The sequence below is a fragment of the Chrysemys picta genome, chromosome 2, assembly GCF_011386835.1.
Source record: "Chrysemys picta bellii isolate R12L10 chromosome 2, ASM1138683v2, whole genome shotgun sequence".
Taxonomy (NCBI): Eukaryota; Metazoa; Chordata; order Testudines; family Emydidae; genus Chrysemys; species Chrysemys picta.
In genome coordinates, this window is record NC_088792.1 from 253764324 (window position 1) to 253782858 (window position 18535).

Consider the following 18535-nt stretch of genomic DNA (forward strand, 5'->3'; position numbering starts at 1 on the left):
CAGACACAGCAGTCCATTTGCACTCTGTCTGTTGTAGGATTAGGGCCCAAGATGTTACAACGCAGGGCCGGTGTAACCATTGGCGACCTAGGCGATCGCCTAGGGCGCCAGGATCTGGGGGCGCCAGGATCTGGGGGCGCCATTTTCTTCGGCAGCAACCGCAGCGGCCGGATATTTGGCCGCCCCGGTCACCGCCGGCATTTAGGCGGAGGGAGCTGGGGCAGTGGAGCGCGGGGAAGGCTGCCTGCAGCAAGGCGGGGGGGGGGGGGGGGGCGTGCTCGGGGAGGAGGCAGAGCAGGGGTGAGCTGCTTCACTTCTCCCAGCTCCCAGGCTTGCGGCACCAATCAGGTTAGGTGCCGCAAGCCTGGGAGGCAGGAGAAGTGAAGCAGTGACGGTGTGCTCGGGGAGGAGGCGGGGCAGGGGTGAGCTGGGGCGGGGGGAGGTGCCTCAGAGTGGGGGTAGGGAGCTGCCGCAGGGGGGCGCCTCAGGGCAGAGAGGGGGAACTGCTGCGGGGGGGGGCACCTCGGGGTGGAGGGGGGGAGCTGCCACGGGAGGTGGGGGGTGCCTCAGGGCGGGGGCTCGGGAGGGGGAGGGCGCAAGGTGGAAGTTTCGCCTAGGGCGCGAAACATCCTTCCACCAGCCCTGCTACAACGTCATGTCCATTCAGCACTTCATATATGATGCCCTAGAAAATCTGAAAAAGTGAAACATACAGAAACTCCATTCCTAAATCTAAATTGATCTGCTAGGAAGACGTCCATTACTATAAAACATTCCTGCTATTAGAAAGCAGTGCTGCAAAACAATATACATGTGCAAATATCCATTCTTGGTGTCTGCTCAGGAGCTCGGAGTCTGCATGAGTGACGGCCAATGAGCATGCAGCACACCCCATCACCCTTTGTTTTCTGCTTTTTAACTGTTTGTCTGACCAAAAACTGGGAGTAAAGCTGTTTGAACCCTGATGAGTTATCCTGATAAGCACCTTTATTACTTATCCCACCACAGGCATTTACAAGATTCTCTGAGAGCCTGCAACTGCCCTCCCCATGTGCTTGGGAAGATCTCATCACTGGCTGAGCTTCCACCTTCCCCCCATGTGCAGTTCACATACCTGGTAATCTGCAGCAGATTCCAGCCTAAGGAGTTTGCTAGACCAAAGCAGGCAGAGTTTACCTTGTTTTGACTGCCTGAGGGAACCAAACAATTGAGTGCAGGGAGGGAGGGGGAGAAATGAGAAAAGCAGCACTTGGAGATGGTGGAGAAAATAGCACTGTTAAAAACAAAGGAGTAATCAAAGATCACCTGTACTGTACTGGGAGCAGTCCCTAGGCTCTCAGCCCAGACAGAGAACATCAGGTTTGCCTGTCCACTTTCCGACATTGCCAGCCTCTACTGGGGCCAGGTCTACACCACAGAATTAGGTCCACGTAAAGCAGTTTACATTGACCTACTCTGTAAGTGTACACACTACAGTGTTCCTCCCACTGCTGTAACTCTCCCGCTACAGTGACTTAATATATACATCTTGGCAAGAGGTGTAAGACTTAGGTCGATGTAGTTCATAGTTCGTAGTTACTTGCATTGCTGAGAATGTCAATTTCACTGCTGATAGGGGCCCTGTTTTGAAATTGAACCCCCAGGGCAGGGGAGGGGTTCCAGCTGTGAGCCCTGCAATGCTGACAGCTGGAGCCTCGCTGCCTGTGCTGAAAACCCGGGCTGTGGGCAGGGCCGGTGCAAGGAAGTTTCGCGCCATAGGCGAAACTTTCACCTTGCGCCACCCCCACCCAGCTAACCCCCCCTCCCCCATGGCAGTTAACCATGCCCCCCGCCTCCCCACCAGAGGAGCCCCCCCGCGGCATCTAACCCCGCCCAGGGAGGCTAACCCTGCCTAGGGAGCGTCCCCCCTCCCCCCCTGCGGAAGCTAACCCCGCCCGGGGAGCCCACCCCAGCTCACCTCCGCTCCGCCTCCTCCGCTGAGCATGCCAGCATCGCTCTAATTCTTCTCCCCTCCCAGGCTTGAGGCGCCGATTGGAGGAGAATTAGAGCGGGGGCTGTTTGCTCAGCAGAGGAGGCAGAGTGGAGGTGATCCAGGGCGGGGAGCGGTTCCCCTGTGCGCCCCCTCCCCCCCATTACTGCGGGCGGCCCTCCCCGCGCCCCCCTGCCCCAGGTCACCTCCACTTCACCTCCTCGCCTGAGCGGGCTTTTAGGCACCCTCAACCACTAGGCACCCTAGGCGGCCGCCTAGTTCGCCTAGTGGTTGCACCGGGCCTGGCTGTGGGCTCCGCATGCAGTTCAAAGCTGGAGTCTCCCTGCCAAGCTGCCAGCTGCCGGGCACTGAGAGCCCGGGCTCTCAGCTCCCCACACTCCCTTCATAAATGAGTGGAAGGGCTCCTCGTGAGGATGCGCGCCACCAGCAGAAGGAGGATAGTGTGGACATGAAAAAATAGAGTAATTACTGCAGTGTAATTGTTTAGTATAGACAAGGCCTCAGACGAGGATTGTTTAGAAACCCACCTATTTGGTGAGAGCTACTAAGGTGCTGGTACTGAGTTCCTTCCTACCAACCTGGCCCCAGTGACTCAAGTTGAAAACTGTCCATCCGTTGAGGATGATTAATTAAAAATTCCCTTTCAGCTCCCAGGCCAAATAAATCTGTCTGTTTAGTTGTCATAGGAAATACTCTAACAGAGCAAATGTAGAGAGAAGTTGTATCATGTCACAACTATTGTTTAAAGCTGTATATTTTGGTACTAGTATATACATGCTGCAGTACCAATGTTCATATCTTTGCACTTTTGATGACATGGGGTGAAATTCCTACTGACTTCAATGGACCAGGATTTCACAATGGTTTAATTGATACATTTTAGGCCCCTTGCCCAAACAAGTAAATCTACAGTGTGTGTTCAGTATACCGGAGTATAGCAAAATGAATGCTGTGCATAAGCAGTGTGTTATATATGCTAAAATTAATGTATTTTACATTTGTATTAATTTGAAGAGAAATAGGCCGTCACTGACTTCCAGGCACTCCTATCTGTAGTTTTTATTTAGACTGTAAACTTTCACGAAGCCTGGAATAACTAGGTTTAATGATACAATGTTCAATGTCAAACATGAGAACTATTTAACATGGATCTAAACTTTGCCAAAACGTTTCTCAGGAATAAGCTCCAGCGCTCTAGGCACTGCTGTATGGTATTTCAGCTAAGTGCTATTGAAATAAGCTCTTTGGTGGTTACCATTGCCAAATAAAATATTTACAAAACAGATTTTCCTTTAATCAAGAATTAACATTTTGGACATTGGGCTTCCCAAACTGCTGGTGTCACAAGTGATGCTGCCACTTCGGAACAAAATGATTGTCAAGTATAGTTCATACGTGAGCTTTCAAACACTGTGCTCCACAAAACAGCTGCACTTTTCTTTTTCATGGGACATAATAACTCGGTCCTTAGTGTATGCTACATCTATTCCACAGAGAGGCCCAAGTCGTGACAGAGGCAGAAGACGTTATGCAACATTGTGTCTAATTTTCATGAAATTGTATTTGCATGCAGATCTGGGTGTTAACTAATGAACACACTTTGATATTTGTAATGCTTATTATTTATAGTCAGTTTATTATTCCTCATGCTTCTGTTTCTGTTGCATCTAGAGTACAATATCAGGGCCTTCTTAAAGATAATTCAATAGCTACCAGCTTTCTCTTGGAGTGGAAGAATTCTCATTCTCAAGGGTGCTAACATAACAATAAACTGGTTAGTGTTTGTGATCATGTCTCCTGCTAGTGGCTGGTCCAAGAAGCTCCTTTCTGGTCTGTTCTCATACTAACTGGCTGGGTCATTTCTATATTCCAGCTTGTAAGCACTTTGAGGCAGGGCATTGTCCAGCTATCTTTCCTGAGGCACCTACAACATTTTTAGGCGTGGTACAAGTAACGCATATTGTATACACTTCATATTAAAAATACAGGATAGTTTATAAAATATTAAGAAATGATTAATTTATGTTGTAGTAAATTGCCATAGCTTGTTATAACCATCTATAACACCTTGTACTGATGTGCTTATAGCTAATGCTAAGTTTTTGTCATGGATATTTTTAGTAAAAGTCACCAACAGGTCACAGGCAATAATGAAAAATTCATGGAAGCCTGTGACCTGTCCTTGACTTTTACTAAAAATACCCATGACAAAATGGGTAGCCTGGGCAGCTGGGGGAAGAGAGGGTTGGGAACTCCAAGGTCCCCCCGTTGGAGCTGGGAGCTGCCGCGGTCCCCCCTGCCGCCCACAGCAGCCGGGAGCTCCGGGGGTCTGTCTTGCTGCCCGCAGTGCATGGGAGCAGTGGGGGTCCCCCCTGCCACCGGGTCCCCTCTGCCTCCTGGGGTGCAATAAGCAGTGGGAATTCCTTGCCGCTGGGTCCCCCCTGCCACCCGCAGCGGTGGGGAGTGGCGCGGGTCTCCCCTGCCACCTGTGGGGGCAGGGAGCGGCGTGAGTCCCCCCTGCGACCCATGGTGGCCAGGAGCAGTGGGGGAGCTGCAGGGCTCCCCCCTGCCAGCCGTGGTGGTCGGGAGCTGCGGGGGTACCCCACAGCTGGCAGGGGACCCTGCAGCTCCCAGCCAGCGCTGGCTGAAGTCACAGAGGTCTTTGGAAGTCACGGTGATCTCCCTGACTAAATTGCATCTTACTTATAGCCCTCTATGTCACATATTATTCATGCCTGTTACATGCTTATTACCTCTATTAATCATTCACTAATCCTTTATAAACTATTCATTAATATATCCTTAATATAAAGCATGGCTTACAGAACAACAATGGTGCTCAAAGCTAAAGGAGTAATTCCTTTAGCTCAGATAATAGGGGCTGGTGCTGAAGGTTCCAGCTGTGATACCTGCTAGCCACTCTGGTGTCCATGTGTCTGTGCCAATATTCCATCATGTTACTTCTTTTTAGATACTCCTGTCATCAGCTTCTGTGCATTGTTCTGCTTCTTTGAATTAGAGATAGGCTTGAGCTGCAAACTGCAGATGTGGAGCCAACTTTTACCCAAATTCAGGAGAGTCCAGATCTGGGGGGTTGGCTTGGGCCCATCTCAACTGTGAAGTTTGCAGGAAGGCATCATCTACTGATCATGTGAATGAACTAAGGTTCCATGACAGGTTGATGTCTCAGTCTCAGTGTTCAGATTGGCGTCAGTATTGAGAGCATGGAGTGAAGCCAGAGCACAGCTGTTCACAGTTGAACAGCTCGTCACTCCCTTTTTGTCTTCCATTAAAAGAAGATATGTGTGTTAGCAATAAATCAAATGCTGAAATGATGCAAATTTGTATTGACAACCCCTGGAACTTGCAAGAAGTCAATTTTCCCACTCCTCAGTTATGCACCTGAAGGCTGGAGAGACCAAACAGAGGCAGAGGGAGTCTGAAGAAAACACTCCGGACACTTTGCAGAACTGAAGACTCCTTTTCCCCCCTTGCTGCTGAAAAGATGAGCCTTCTGAAGGATAACTATAAGCACTGTCTCACCTTCAGCAGTGCAGTGTGTCATACTTGCTGATTTCCTGTGGGTCTAACTGTTGAACAGCTAGCAGTGGGAGGGATTCTTAGCTTATACTGGGACTAGCAGTGGGAGGGAGAATCAGTTGATATTTGGATGATGTCTATAGTCAGGAGTCCAAATATTTAGATAACATTCAGACACATACCCAGCCCCAAAATACAAATGGCTTCTGATAGACTCAGTATCGTTTCTCTGCCTTCCCCTATGACTTAGGGCTGTCCCTGAAGAACACCTCTCTTTCTGATGTAAGGTTGTCTTCTTGGGGCAAGGGGGAAGCTGGATAGCCTGCTCCAGCTCACTCCAGATACATAGGGATGGTTAAGTTTGTACACTTTGATTTAGTGCTCCAGCTAGGGTGAAGAATGGTCCAGTGGTTAAGGTGTTAGGTGGGGACTTTCGAGACCTTTGTTCAATTTCCTGTTCCACTACAGACTTGTGACCTTGCCCAAATCAATTAACTCTCTGTGCCTTATCTGTAAAATGGGGCTAAGAGCACTTTCCTACTACATAGAGTATTGGGAGGATAAGTATGCTAAAGATTATGAGATATTTCGATTCTACAGCAATAAGAGCTCAGTATATCTACCCTAGAGTTCTATCTCCCCATCCAAAGTCCCTAAGCATATACTTAACTCTAAGTATAAGCTTAAGTCCCAATTACTTTAATGGGGCAAGCACATGCTTAAACTTAAGCAGTTGCTTAAGTACTGTTCTATATAAGAAAGGATTTAAGGGCTTAAGCCCTTAATTAGCAGGGAGCAAAGGAGCTTTGCAAAATCAAGGCTAAATGTAGGTATGGATTTTTGCAGAAAAGGAGGTAGGCACTTCCACCTCACCTCTTTTCTTCCGTAGGAGGACTGGGAAATATTTCTGACCCTTTAACACTTACATGCTCAGACATCCCACAGTGCACTGACTTTCTCTTCAAAAACAATGGAGCATAGAAGCGAATTACATTACACGCTGTAATCATTTGGCCAGGATTGATACCATAGTATGACCAACAGTGGTACAGTTTTACCTACATTTTACTTAATATTGGTATCATTTGGATGATTAAAACAAAAACAGTTACCCATAGCATATTATCCATGCAAGCTTGTACCCAAGTTATGAATTTATAGTGTTTTAATAGACTGCAAATTTCAATATTGGTTTCGTATAGAATTTTCCAAACAAAATGGAAATAATTCTTGCAGAGCCATTTTCTTGCATATCAAAGAACCCCAATTTTCTATTTCTGTTAAAGCAGTAGCAGCTTGAGAGGAGAAAGTATAATGATGGCAACTTTCCAATATCCATGGAAATTATTTCTAAATGACTGTTTTTCGTTAGTTAACATTTATACTGAGGTAGCATCTAGAGGCCTCAACCAGATTGTTGCTTAAAACAGCTACAGTAAGTCATTTTCAAAACCAGGAATGCTGATTTATCTGCTCTGGCTTCTTTAGTTATCTTTGAGCTGGCGGGAATGATGTGCAGCTCTGCTGTTAAATGGCATGTCACACATTTCCTGAGATTTGTGTATGGCAATTAAGGAAATGGAGTGGGGGGTGTTTTGGGGGAAGAGAGATGCTGGTGGGATGGTGGGTACTTATTGTCTTTTACATGAAGAAAACATATGTCTTTACAAGACATCTTGTTCACCCCTTTCCAAGATACACCTACACAGCATGCTCATGTGCAGCAATAGTTTGCAGAAGGCATTTTTGGGTGAATCATAAACCAAAGTGGTGGGTGGGAAGGTGGGTGCATGTGCATATTAAACTACATATATATATCTCCTAATTCTTCTTGCTTACAGGAAAGTCAATGTGTTCATTTAGAAAGATGACCTGTGTTCACAGTGGGGATAAAAAAGCCCAGAGACCGTCTCTATACACATTCACTGTGTCCAATTGCTTGACCTCATTGAAAGTTTCATGCCATGCCTGTGGTCTGAACGTTCTGAATTCTTTGATCCAAACTGTTTCAAGCATTCCAGGCGTGTTGTTTCACTAGTCCAGACAGCATCCCTGTGCTTCAAAGCAGAGAATTTTATATGAATTATAGTTCTCTCCCTTATCACACCCACAACACTGGCACTTTTGCCATGCAAGCGTACTTGAAATTATTGTTGCATCTTAATTATTTTTTGAAAACCTAGATAATGTTCATTTTTCTTAAAGGAATAACAAGGTTGAGAAAAAGAATACCAAATTCATATAGGGCCATCACTTACAGAATGTAAAACGTTCTCTTTATACAACTGAGTACAAAGCTATGAATCAACATACTTTTAAAGTGCAGATGCAGGTAAAAGTTAAGATAAAGGTTATTACATTGAGTAATCTCAGTCCTCTGGTACTGAGTCCAATTATTGCTCTCAAGGGATTCTTGGACAGCATATGTCCCATGGAAGGTTGACACATTTTCTTTTTGAAGAATCTGAAACCTTTTAATCTGTGATTAGATATGGAACAGAAATATTAAAGGAGACTGGTAAAAGAGAAAAATGGGTTATTGTCCCTTTTTGCTTCTGTGATGTATAAAGAAAAGCTGAAATCTCCCATATTCCTGCTTCCTTCTCCCACAATTTTTTTCCTGCTGTTTTCTACCTTAGAAATTCAGGTCTCACTTACATTGGGTTTTCCCCTTTCAATACTCTTTGGATGACTAGAGTATTGATAGGGTTATGACATCATAGGTCCAAAGGAAGCAAAAAAACAATTAATTGAGGGGGGGATATGTTTGGTTACTTTTGTTTTTGTTTATTCTTAAACACTCATGGATTTTTTGTTTGTTTGTTTTTGTTAATGCCAATACAATTTTTGGAAGAAAATATCCCTTTGTTAAAAATCCAATGCCCTGCACCTTCAGTTATCAGAAAGCAGAGAGAGTTTGTAACCACTGCACTGGGGACACCACTGGACACATTCCTGATATATCTAACATAAAAACAAGCAGGATTTTTTGTTTGGCAGTTGGTGGTGAATGATTTGTTTGTTTATTTAAATTGCAAAAGAAACAAAACTTTCTCGTCAAATTGGAAAGAAGCTATTTATAATATCTATATGCCTTTTCTCTGATGATCACCTGAGCTTGCTTGTTTGTTAAAGTGATCATGTCTTTAAATGTATTCAGACACTATGAGAAACTGAATGCCAGGAAAGCTTGCTTGTTAAGAGGAATTCTCATCCTTTGATCAATAATGAATAGTAAAAATGCAATTATCCAGGCTGTGGTGGTCTAATAGTGGAGTCCCAATATAACATACATTCATGCTGTAGGCCTGGATTTAGAAATGGGTTCATCCTTTTTATTCTACAGAAACGTAAAAGCTGGATCTGCTGTAGAGCAGGCCTTGCTTCTTCTTTCAATGAATCTGTCAGAGCTTTTAAAAAAAAATCATGTAAAGTAGCATCTGGCAGAAAGGGCTCAAGGAGACCAGTGGCAAAATCTTGTTGATTTCACTGGAAGCAAAAATGAACCCCAAGGGCTTAATCCAAAGCCCACTGAAGCCAGCAGAAAGACTGCCACTGACTTCAGTGGGCTTTGGATCAGGCCCTCAATGACTAGAAATACACAAAAATCTTTCTCCTTCTTCAAATTCCTCCCTAAACCCCAGTTACTACTTCAGAGATTCTTTCCTGCTCAAGGGAGAGAATCTGAGTGGTCCTGAGAGGTGCTGAGCATCCTTAACTCCCATTGACTCAAAGGGAATTGGATGGGACCATTTGAAGAACTGGGGCCTTGGGAATCGGCACATCATCTTGGCTGGGTAACCTGTAAATGCTCAAACTGACTTCAGCAGGGCTCCATGCTGGTACAGCCATCTGCCTGCATGCTACACAACAATCGGTTTATTGAAGTCTTGTGGTATCTAAACTATTGTAGTGGCTTGATTCTGCTTACATTGAAGTCCCTGACTACGCTCCCTTTTCCTTAGAGGAGTGGAAGATCAGGTCCTAGTTTTTCCTCACATCTGCACTATAAACTTGGGCAGGCCAGTGTTCCTAGTTACAAAAACCAGTAGAAAGGTTTTGTTTGTTTGCATTTTTAAATTTTAATTGTCTTTTTAACCAACAATTCAAAACCATTTTACCTTCCTCCTCTGAGGATTTCTTATCTAGATAAATTATAGCTTTAGAGAGTTTAAGCACAGATGGATCATTAGATCATCCAATCTGACCTCCTGTAAATCACAGGCCATTCAGTTTCACCCAGTTATCACTGTATTGAGCCCAACCACTTGTGTTTGACTAAAGTGAACTTGTGTTTATCTAAAACATATATTCCAAATAGTATGATAATGAAAGAGCATGTGCTTGTTTAACAAATAAGCTTCTTCATTATAGCTTAAATAGTGCATTGTTACTTATTCCAAACAATTGCTGCTAAACTTCCCCATGGTATAGGAAGAAGGGTTTGGCGGAAGAGAAACCACAGAGAGGCTGCATTGCAAACTATAAATGTGAAGAGTCACACTGCTCCCTCCCCCCACCGCCCCCAGTAAAGGCATTCTGCTTTGTATCTTAATTCCCCATTGAGCTCTTCCTTCCCAGATAGAGTATTATACCACTGGAGTTCAGATGTGAGTTCTCTGGAGACATAACTTTTCCTGCACTATGAAAGAAAAGTTCCTTTGCAAAGTCCGCAGTGCAGGAGGGTGGAGAAAGGAGAGAATACTCCTCCCCCTCCCCTCAAAAAAAAAAAAATGCTGGCAGATGGATGCCAGAATAATACTTGCATAGCATGTTGCAAGCCTTCCTCAAACTTCGTTGCAAGGCTCATTGGTCTCCTCGGCTCCATGCGTTTCCATAAAGGATTAAATGTTCCTTTTAATGTTCCCATTACCTTGTTTAACTTCCCAGTTTCAGCCTTTCCTTCCTACTGCCAAGTTAACAAGCACACACACTCATTCTCAATACAGAAACACCGGTTCCACGTTAACAATAAAACCTCCAGTAAAAATACAGCTAGCACAGTGTAATAAAGAGTACGGCTCCAGGAAGATTTATTACTCTGAACAGCTGAAAGCTTACATCTTTGTAAATCAGATTTTTAATAATGAAACATGAGCAGCACCATAGCTTTTCCTGACCCCCTAGACATACCTGCATGAAAAGGCAAAGGACAACCTTGCAGAAGAATCTGTGAACTATGAAGATAAATGATAGAACCCTGTTCTTAAAGTAATTTTTATTGGTTGTGTCTTTCAGCTGACTACAAGGAGAGCTTTAACACCATTGGGAATATTGAAGAAATAGCATACAATGCTGTGTCCTTTACTTGGGACGTCAATGACGAAGCCAAGGTGAGTTGCAGCACAGAGTGAATGTATTGTTATTATGCTATTTATAAATATCACCTTCCATCCCATTCATCATTAACAAGCATACGAAAGACAGAAGTGAGCAAGTTCCACATCCTCAAAGCCAGCACAGTAAAAGCTTGGTCACTCACTGACTTATGGTGTGGTGGTGGAATCTGTACAAGGCCAGGTGATCTGTGAGAGTAGGAGTCCATCAGAAGGAGACTCCTGGAGGAATGTTTCAAATATAGCCAGGTCCCTGTCTACTAAAGTGAGGTTCAGTGCAAAAAAATGACTGTAAAAATGGTATAGTTTGGGTCCATATTTATTGACTTTCAATAATTTCCATATAAAATATGATCAGTTTTACACATAATAAGAGGGTGGTTTTTTTCTAACTGCCAGATCTGCCAACCCAAGCTGGGATCTGAGACTCAAGCTGGGGTCTTCCCTTTTCATGCATCATCACCAGTAAGAAAGATTCTGCAAGCCAAATTATGCCCTCCATGATCTGTATGCCATTGTTTTTAGTGGGGTTGTAGATGGACATGAGTCTAGTATACCTCTTCTGCCTCATAAGTGGTGTCATCATAAGGCTTAATTAATCTTTGTTAAGCTCTTTACATTTCTGTGGAATCCATTATCCAAGGCTGTCAAAGTATTTTCGTTATAATTCAGACACATTTAGGAACTTGGTACAGTACTACAGTTTAAGGGAAAGGATAAATGAGTGTCACAGGGGGTCTTCCCTGTAGTATACTCCTTGTGGTCTCTCTTGGCTCTGCAGGTGCATTGCATTCAAAGCTCACTTGGGTTTGTCAATCAATTACCAAGACTATGATTCAAAACATGTACGCCCTTGGTGGGGTCTGATTGGTTAAGTCTTTCTACAAAGTGTAACTCAGTTCATTAGGTGCCCCAGTTCACCCCCCCACTTTGGATCCACATGAGAGTTCTGATCAGAAGGCCTCCCCAGTCCCCTTCCTGAAGCTTGGGCTGTACTTCAAATAGTCACTGTTTCTTAGGCCAGCAGTCCCCAGCTCTTTTCCCTGGAGCTGGGTTGTAACTTAGGCCAGCTGTAGGGCCTTAGCCAGCTTCTCCTTCAGCTGGCTCCTTTTCCCTAATTAGACCTCAAGTTCAGAGGGTTCAGCAGGCAGCCTTCTCCTGCTGATGTCTGCCCTGCTATGAGGTAGGAGGCAGGCGGCTTTATGCAAGTTCCCTTCTATCAACTCATCCCCAATTGGTTGGGTGAGAGGGGAGCTTTGCCCAGCCCACTCTGTAAGGTTCCTGGGCCCTTACAGAAACAGTAATGGATTTTTCTCCCAAACACTGCTTTTTCCTGGGATTGCTTCTTTCCCACCAGTACCTCTTATTTCCTGTCTTTGCATACATCAAAACCTCCCAAAATCTTAAAGGGTCATGCTATATGATGCGAGAATCTGGACGCCTAGGCCCCACTACCCTGTCATATACTGATACAACATGCAATCATATAGTCATGTAAAACTGAGGAAAATAGCTTTAGAACCAGTGAAGGGGACCCAGCATGAGTGCAGGAATCTGACCATCCATCAGGAGTAACTACGAATGAATGCGAGAAGGGCAAGTGATATTTTTTTCCTGAGTTTCCTGTTTCGAAGGAGGAGGATTTTGCTATTAAGAACAAAAGCTACTGCTACAGCTGGTGAACATTTTTCATTTACAACTTTTCTGTGGGGGGGGGGGGGTGTGGAAGGAGACAGGAAGGGAAACAAAAAATGGGCTTTTTTCTTGAACTGATCAGAAATGAATTTTTCCTAAATTTTGTTGTGTAGAAATATTCTAATTCTTTTTGTTTTTATTCTGTTTCAAAACTGAAAAACATTCAAAATTGTGGATTTTTGTGCAAAATGAAAAATCTGGTTCCTGCACAGTTCTCTTAGATGGGAGCATTCCAGCCTGCAGGAATAGATGTAATTCTGACTAACATAATTTATTCATGGAGATACAGTTAATCAGAGATTGAACTGAGTGCGTATTCATGTAGAGATTGTATGGCTACCTAAATCAGTGTGAGTTTATCTAAACTTTCCCCTATTAATGCTTAGCTGGATTTCAACTGGCAATTTCTGAGCTTTTCCAATTTTGTATTGGCATGCAGGTCATTACTTTAAGCTGGGCGGATGCAATGATGTGTGTGAGAAATGAAAAGCTGTAGGTAATGCTAAAAACAAGCTTGTATTCTCTAAGCTTTTATCAGCAAGCAGAATGTGCAGTGTAAAAAAGCTTTTTAGAGATCTAGAAATAATAATAAATATTGAACACTGTCAGTTTCATTTAAATTAGGGTTACCATATTTCAACAAGCAAAAAAGAGGACGGGAGGAGCCCCGCCCTAGCCCCGCCCCTGCCCCTCCCACTTCCCGCCCCCCCAGAACCCCCAACCCTCCCCCCGTTCCTTGTCCCCTGACTGCCCCTTCCTGGGACCCCTGCCCCTAACTGCCCCCCGGGACTCCACTCCCTATCTAAGCCTCCTTGCCTCTTGTCCCCTGACTGCCCCAACCCTTATCCACACCCCCACCCCCAGACAGACCCCTGGGACTCCCACGCCCCATCCAACCACTCCCCACCCCCTGACAGCCCCCCCCAGAACTCCCAACCCATCTAAACCCCTCTGCTCCCTGTCCCCTGACTGCTCCGATCCCTCTCCACACTCCTGCCCCCTGACAGCCCCCCCAGAACTCCCAACCCATCTAAACCCCTCTGCTCCCTGTCCCCTGACTGCTCCGATCCCTCTCCCCACTCCTGCCCCCTGACAGCTCCCCCCCAGAACTCCCAGCCCCCTACCCCTCGCTCCTTGTCCCCTGACTGCCCCCTCCTGGGACCCCTGCTCCTAACTGCCCTCCAGAACCCCACCCCCTACCTAAGACTCCCTGTTCCTTGTCCCCTAACTGCCCCCTCCTAAGACCCCCCCCCAACTGCCCCCCAGGACCCTACCCCCTACCTGTACCCTGACTGCCCAAAACTTTCTCCACTCCCCTCCAAAAGCCCCCCCCCGTTTCTTGACTGCCCCCTCCAGAACCTCCCTGTCCCTTCTCCTGCCCCCCCTTACCCTGCTGCTCAGAACAGGGTGTTGGGCTCTGTGCCAGCCGGACACATGGCTGAGCTCCCCAGCACAACACAAAACCCGGTCCCTGGCCCTGCACAGGGCTGCCGGAGCGGGCTGCAGGAGGAGGAGCTGCCGGCCGGCTCAGAATGCAGGGAGGGGGGGGTGGGAGGAGGAAGCTGCTCCGGAGTCCAGCCCGGGACTTTCCTGCAGCCCTCCCAGCCGCTCGCTCTGCCGGGGGAGGGGGAAATCCCGGACATTGTGAGTGCTTTACAAATTCCCCCCGGACGCTATTTTTAGCACACAAAAGGAGGACATGTCCGGGTAAATCCGGACGAATGGTAACCCTAATTTAAATACAAACCCCACTGTACTAATGTAGCACAAAGGGGCTGACAAACCCAGAAGGACAGATACACTCACAGCCTAGGTCACCACTGCATCCTACCACAGCAGCATTCTACTCGGAGCCGGCTGCACTCAGAACTGAGCAGCAGCCTTAGCTCCCATTCTCCCAGCTGTTTGTGGACTGAACTGGGAACACTGAGATTATTTTAAGAGAGATTTTTATATTTAATCCATTGTAGAAGAAAAAATACAGTCAACACATCTTTAAAACAAAGATGCTGGAAAAGCTCCCAAGTTCCTTCAGACGCTGGGCCTTGTTAAATGATATATTTGTACTTGGCCTAGTTGCCATGAAAAATTCCTGTAGGACTTCCAACCCAACCTGCCGTCACCTCATGCCCAGGAAAAGCAGGATGTCTAAGAAAATCCAAGGCGGGAAGGTAGGGTTACCATTCGTCCGGATTCCCCCGGACATGTCCGGATTTTTGAACTAAAAATAGCGTCCGGGGGGAATTTGTTAATGTCTGGACTTCCCTCCCCCCGCCCCATGCAGAGCACGTGCGGCTAACAGGGCAGCCGGATGGTGCCACTTACATGGGGCTCCGACAGCGAGAGAGAGTCCCTCCCTCCCCTGCAGCATAGCTCACTCCCTCCCTCCCTGCATTCGCCTCCAGCAGTCTGGAGCTCCTCCCCCACTGCTGCCCAGCGTGCAGGGAGAACGGCTCCGGCCGTTCCTGAGCAAGCTCCCAGAGAGATCTTAGGCGAACCGAAGGCCAACGACAAGGGAGCCAGGGGGTCGGAGAAGGGGCAGGGAGGTTTTGGAGGGGGCAGTCAAGAGATGGGGGGGTTGGGAGTTTGGGGGGGCTTTCTGGGGGGTGTGTGGATAAGGTTTTGGGCAGTCAGGGTACGGGTAGGGGGTAGGATCCTGGGGGGCAGTTAGGAAGGGGCAGTTAGGGGACAAGGAATAGGGAGGCTTTTTTTTTTTTTTTTTTAACTACTGGATGTGGATGCGGACTGGCCGCGTATAGTAACCAGGAAAGGGCAGGTAGTCACGCCTGTACATAAATAGGGGGTGGGGTTGTGGAGGGCAGTTAGGAGCAGGGGTCCCAGGAGGGGGCAGTCAGGGGCAGTCAGGGGACAAGGAGCGGGGGGGAGGGGGTTGGGAGTTCTGGGGGGGGCTGTCAGGGGGCAGGAGTGGGGAGAGGGATCAGAGCAGTCAATGGGACAGGGAGCAGAGGGGTTTAGATGGGTCGGGAGTTCGGGGGGGGGCTGTCAGGGGGTGGGGAGTGGTTGGATGGGGCATGGGAGTCCCAGGGTCTGTCTGGTGGTGGGGGTGTGGATAAGGGTTGGGGCAGTCAGGGCACAGGTAGGGGGTAGGGTCCTAGGTGGCCAGTTAGGATTGGGGGGGAGGGTCTCAGGAGGGGGCAGTCAGGGGACAAGGAGCGGGGGGGGAGGGTTGGGGGTTCTGAGAGGGGTGGGAAGTGGGTGGGGCAGGGGCGGGGCTAGGGCAGGACGGGGGCGGGGCTCCTCCCAGCCTCTTTTTTGCTTGCTGAAATATGGTAACCCTAGGGAAGGGAGAGCTGGAGCTACATGGACCCCTCATAGACAGAGCTCTCTCTTGTTGGCACCCTTGTGTATATGGTAGTAGCATGATAACGGTAAGGACACTGGCCAGGGGAAGTTGGTGTCCAAAGTAAGTGGTGGCGCTGGCAATTAGATACCCCCCTGCCCTGCAAAAATATTTGACACCCATCACAAAATCATTTCTGACCCCCCTCTCCCTGCAAATAAAGATCGACTAATCAACTTGGGGCTCTTCCTACAAGGGAGGCCAGAATCTGCCTCCTTCCCCTCCTGCTCTCTCCATCGTGGAGAGAACGGAAAAAAGAAAGGCAGCTGCTACAAGGTCTCTTTGTTTAATGAAAGAGAGGGGATTAAAGACCCAGGTAGCATAAGCCGTACTTACAGGATGGGAGACTCTATCCTGGGAAGAAGTGGCTCTGAAAAGGGGGTGGTGGTGAATAATCAGCTGAACATGATCTCCCAGTATGATGTGGCCAAAAGGACTAACATGATCCTTTGGTGCATAAACAGGGGGATTGCAAGTAGGAGTAGAGAGGTTGTTTTACCTCTGTATTTGGCACTGGTGTGACTGCTGCTGGAACACTGTGTCCAGACCTGGTGCTCACAATTCAAGAAGGATGTTGATAAATTGGAGAGGGTTCAGAGAAGAGCTACAAGAATGATTAAAGGATAGAAAAGATGCCTTGTCGGAGCTCAATCTACTTAGATTAACAAAGAGGTTGAGGGGTGACTTGATTACTGCCTGTGAGTACCTACGCGGGGAACAAATATTTGATAATGGGCTTTTAAGCTAGCAGACAAAGGTATAATATGAGCCAATGGCTTGAAGTTGAAGCTAGACAAATTCAGACTGGAAATAAAGCATTCATTTTTAATAGTAAGAGTAATTAACAATTGGAACAACTTACCAGGGGTTGTGGCAGACTCTCCATCACTGACAACTTTTCAGTCAAGGGCCTTGGCTACACTCGGGACTTCCCAGCGCTGCCATGAAGCGCAAGTGTAGTGGCGCCGCCAGCGCTGCGAGAGCTCTCTCGCAGCACTGTATGTACTCCACCGCTCCGAGGGGAATAGCTTGCAGCGCTGCAGGCTTTGAATACACTGGCGCTTTACAGCGCTGTACTCGCTGCGGGGTGTGTGTGTGTGTGTTTTCACACCCCTGAGCACAGCAAGTTGCAGCGCTGTACAGCGCCAGTGTAGCCAAGGCCAAGGTATGCTCTAGGAATTATTTTGACGTGTGTTAAACAGTAGGTCAGATAAGATGATCATAATGCATCTGATGAAGTGGGTATTTACCCACGAAAGCTTATGCTCCAATACATCTGTTAGTCTTAAAGGTGCCACAGGACTCTCTGTTGCTTTTCACATGATCATAATGGTGCCCTCTGCCTTTGGAATCTGTGAAATTTATTATTTTATTAAAATTCAGTATTTGAAAGCCAATCTCATGATTTCTGGGTGCCTGGCTCCTGATTTTTAGCTACTTGGCATTGGCAATTCTGTAACCAGCCACAACTGATACTGCCAAACCATCCCCGGCCAGCACACCAGGGGTTTTTAGAGTGGTAAGGGCTCTGCCATTCCATGTGAGATAGGAGCAGAATGGCCGAGGGAGCTTTCTCCCACTATGCCACTCCAGTCACTCCCTCTCCAACGTTAAGAAGGCAACTCTCACTTAAATCATTGGCAATTTAAAATTATAGGAGCTAATGAGTCTTTTTAGGACCAAATGATGCTGCCAAGCTCTATGCATGAAGTCTAGGAAACCTGTTTCCTGCAGGAGTTGCTAGTTGAAATGCATGGTAGCCTGTGCTTATTCATTGACATGATCATCAAATATTTGACTCAAAGTGGACTTGAAATCTATGTGTATTGACAAGAATGAGATGGTTAGTGATAAATGGGGGGGTTGCAGTTAGCAGATTGTATGATAACATGATAGGTACAACTTGCTGCAAGTTACCACCGTACACTAAAACATATTGGCCAGCACACACACACTATGAGCTAGGGGTGTGATTCCCTTGCTTGTATACACATGCTCGCTCTAGCTCTCAGCAAGCTAGCGTGAGTATAAACAGCAGTGCAGCTGCGGTACCGCTGGTAGCAGAAGCGCAGGCACAGCTGAGCCGTGCCAAGTACAAACCAGCCTGAAACCAGTGGGTATGTACTCAGCCAGGCTCAGACATGCCCTATCTCCAGAGTTAGATCTTTCCTTTCTCCATCATTGCCTGCTCCACCTGGTGGGCAGCTGATTTAGGGCCAGATCCTCCCTCCCATATTCCACCTGAGTGGAACAATTTGAGGAGAAAGATACTACTCAGCCTGAGTAAGGGCATCAAGATCTGGGCATCAGCAAGGGAAGGCTGTCCAAAACTTTCACACAGACTATCAGTTCGGTCTGATGTAAAAGGAACAAACACACACACAAAGAATTCAAACAGAGACCTCTTTTATCTCCTCGGTTATAAGAGAATTACAGCTTCAATAAAGCCAGCTCATCTTGCTGTAATCCTTGATTTTCCCACTGTTCCTTAGTGTAGGTTGGAAGAGGGAGAGGAATCATTCTCCATGAACCCGATATATAGCACACTGAATTCAGTGGGCGTCTGTCCACGAACTTTAGTGGGCTTTGGATCCGGCTCCATGTCAGAAGAAT

General features: G+C 46.8%; 1 protein-coding gene across 6 annotated transcripts in view; it reads left to right on the plus strand.

Annotated features, from left to right (window-relative positions):
• The window catches only part of GRHL2 (grainyhead like transcription factor 2), a 122937-nt gene that overhangs the window by 45268 nt on the left and 59134 nt on the right, over window positions 1-18535 (plus strand). For all 6 annotated transcript variants that reach the window (XM_024109428.3, XM_024109430.3, XM_065585968.1 and 3 more), the window contains exon 8: window positions 10769-10863. In XM_024109428.3, coding sequence (XP_023965196.1) covers window positions 10769-10863 — 95 coding nt within the window. The remainder of the gene's footprint in view (window positions 1-10768; window positions 10864-18535) is intronic.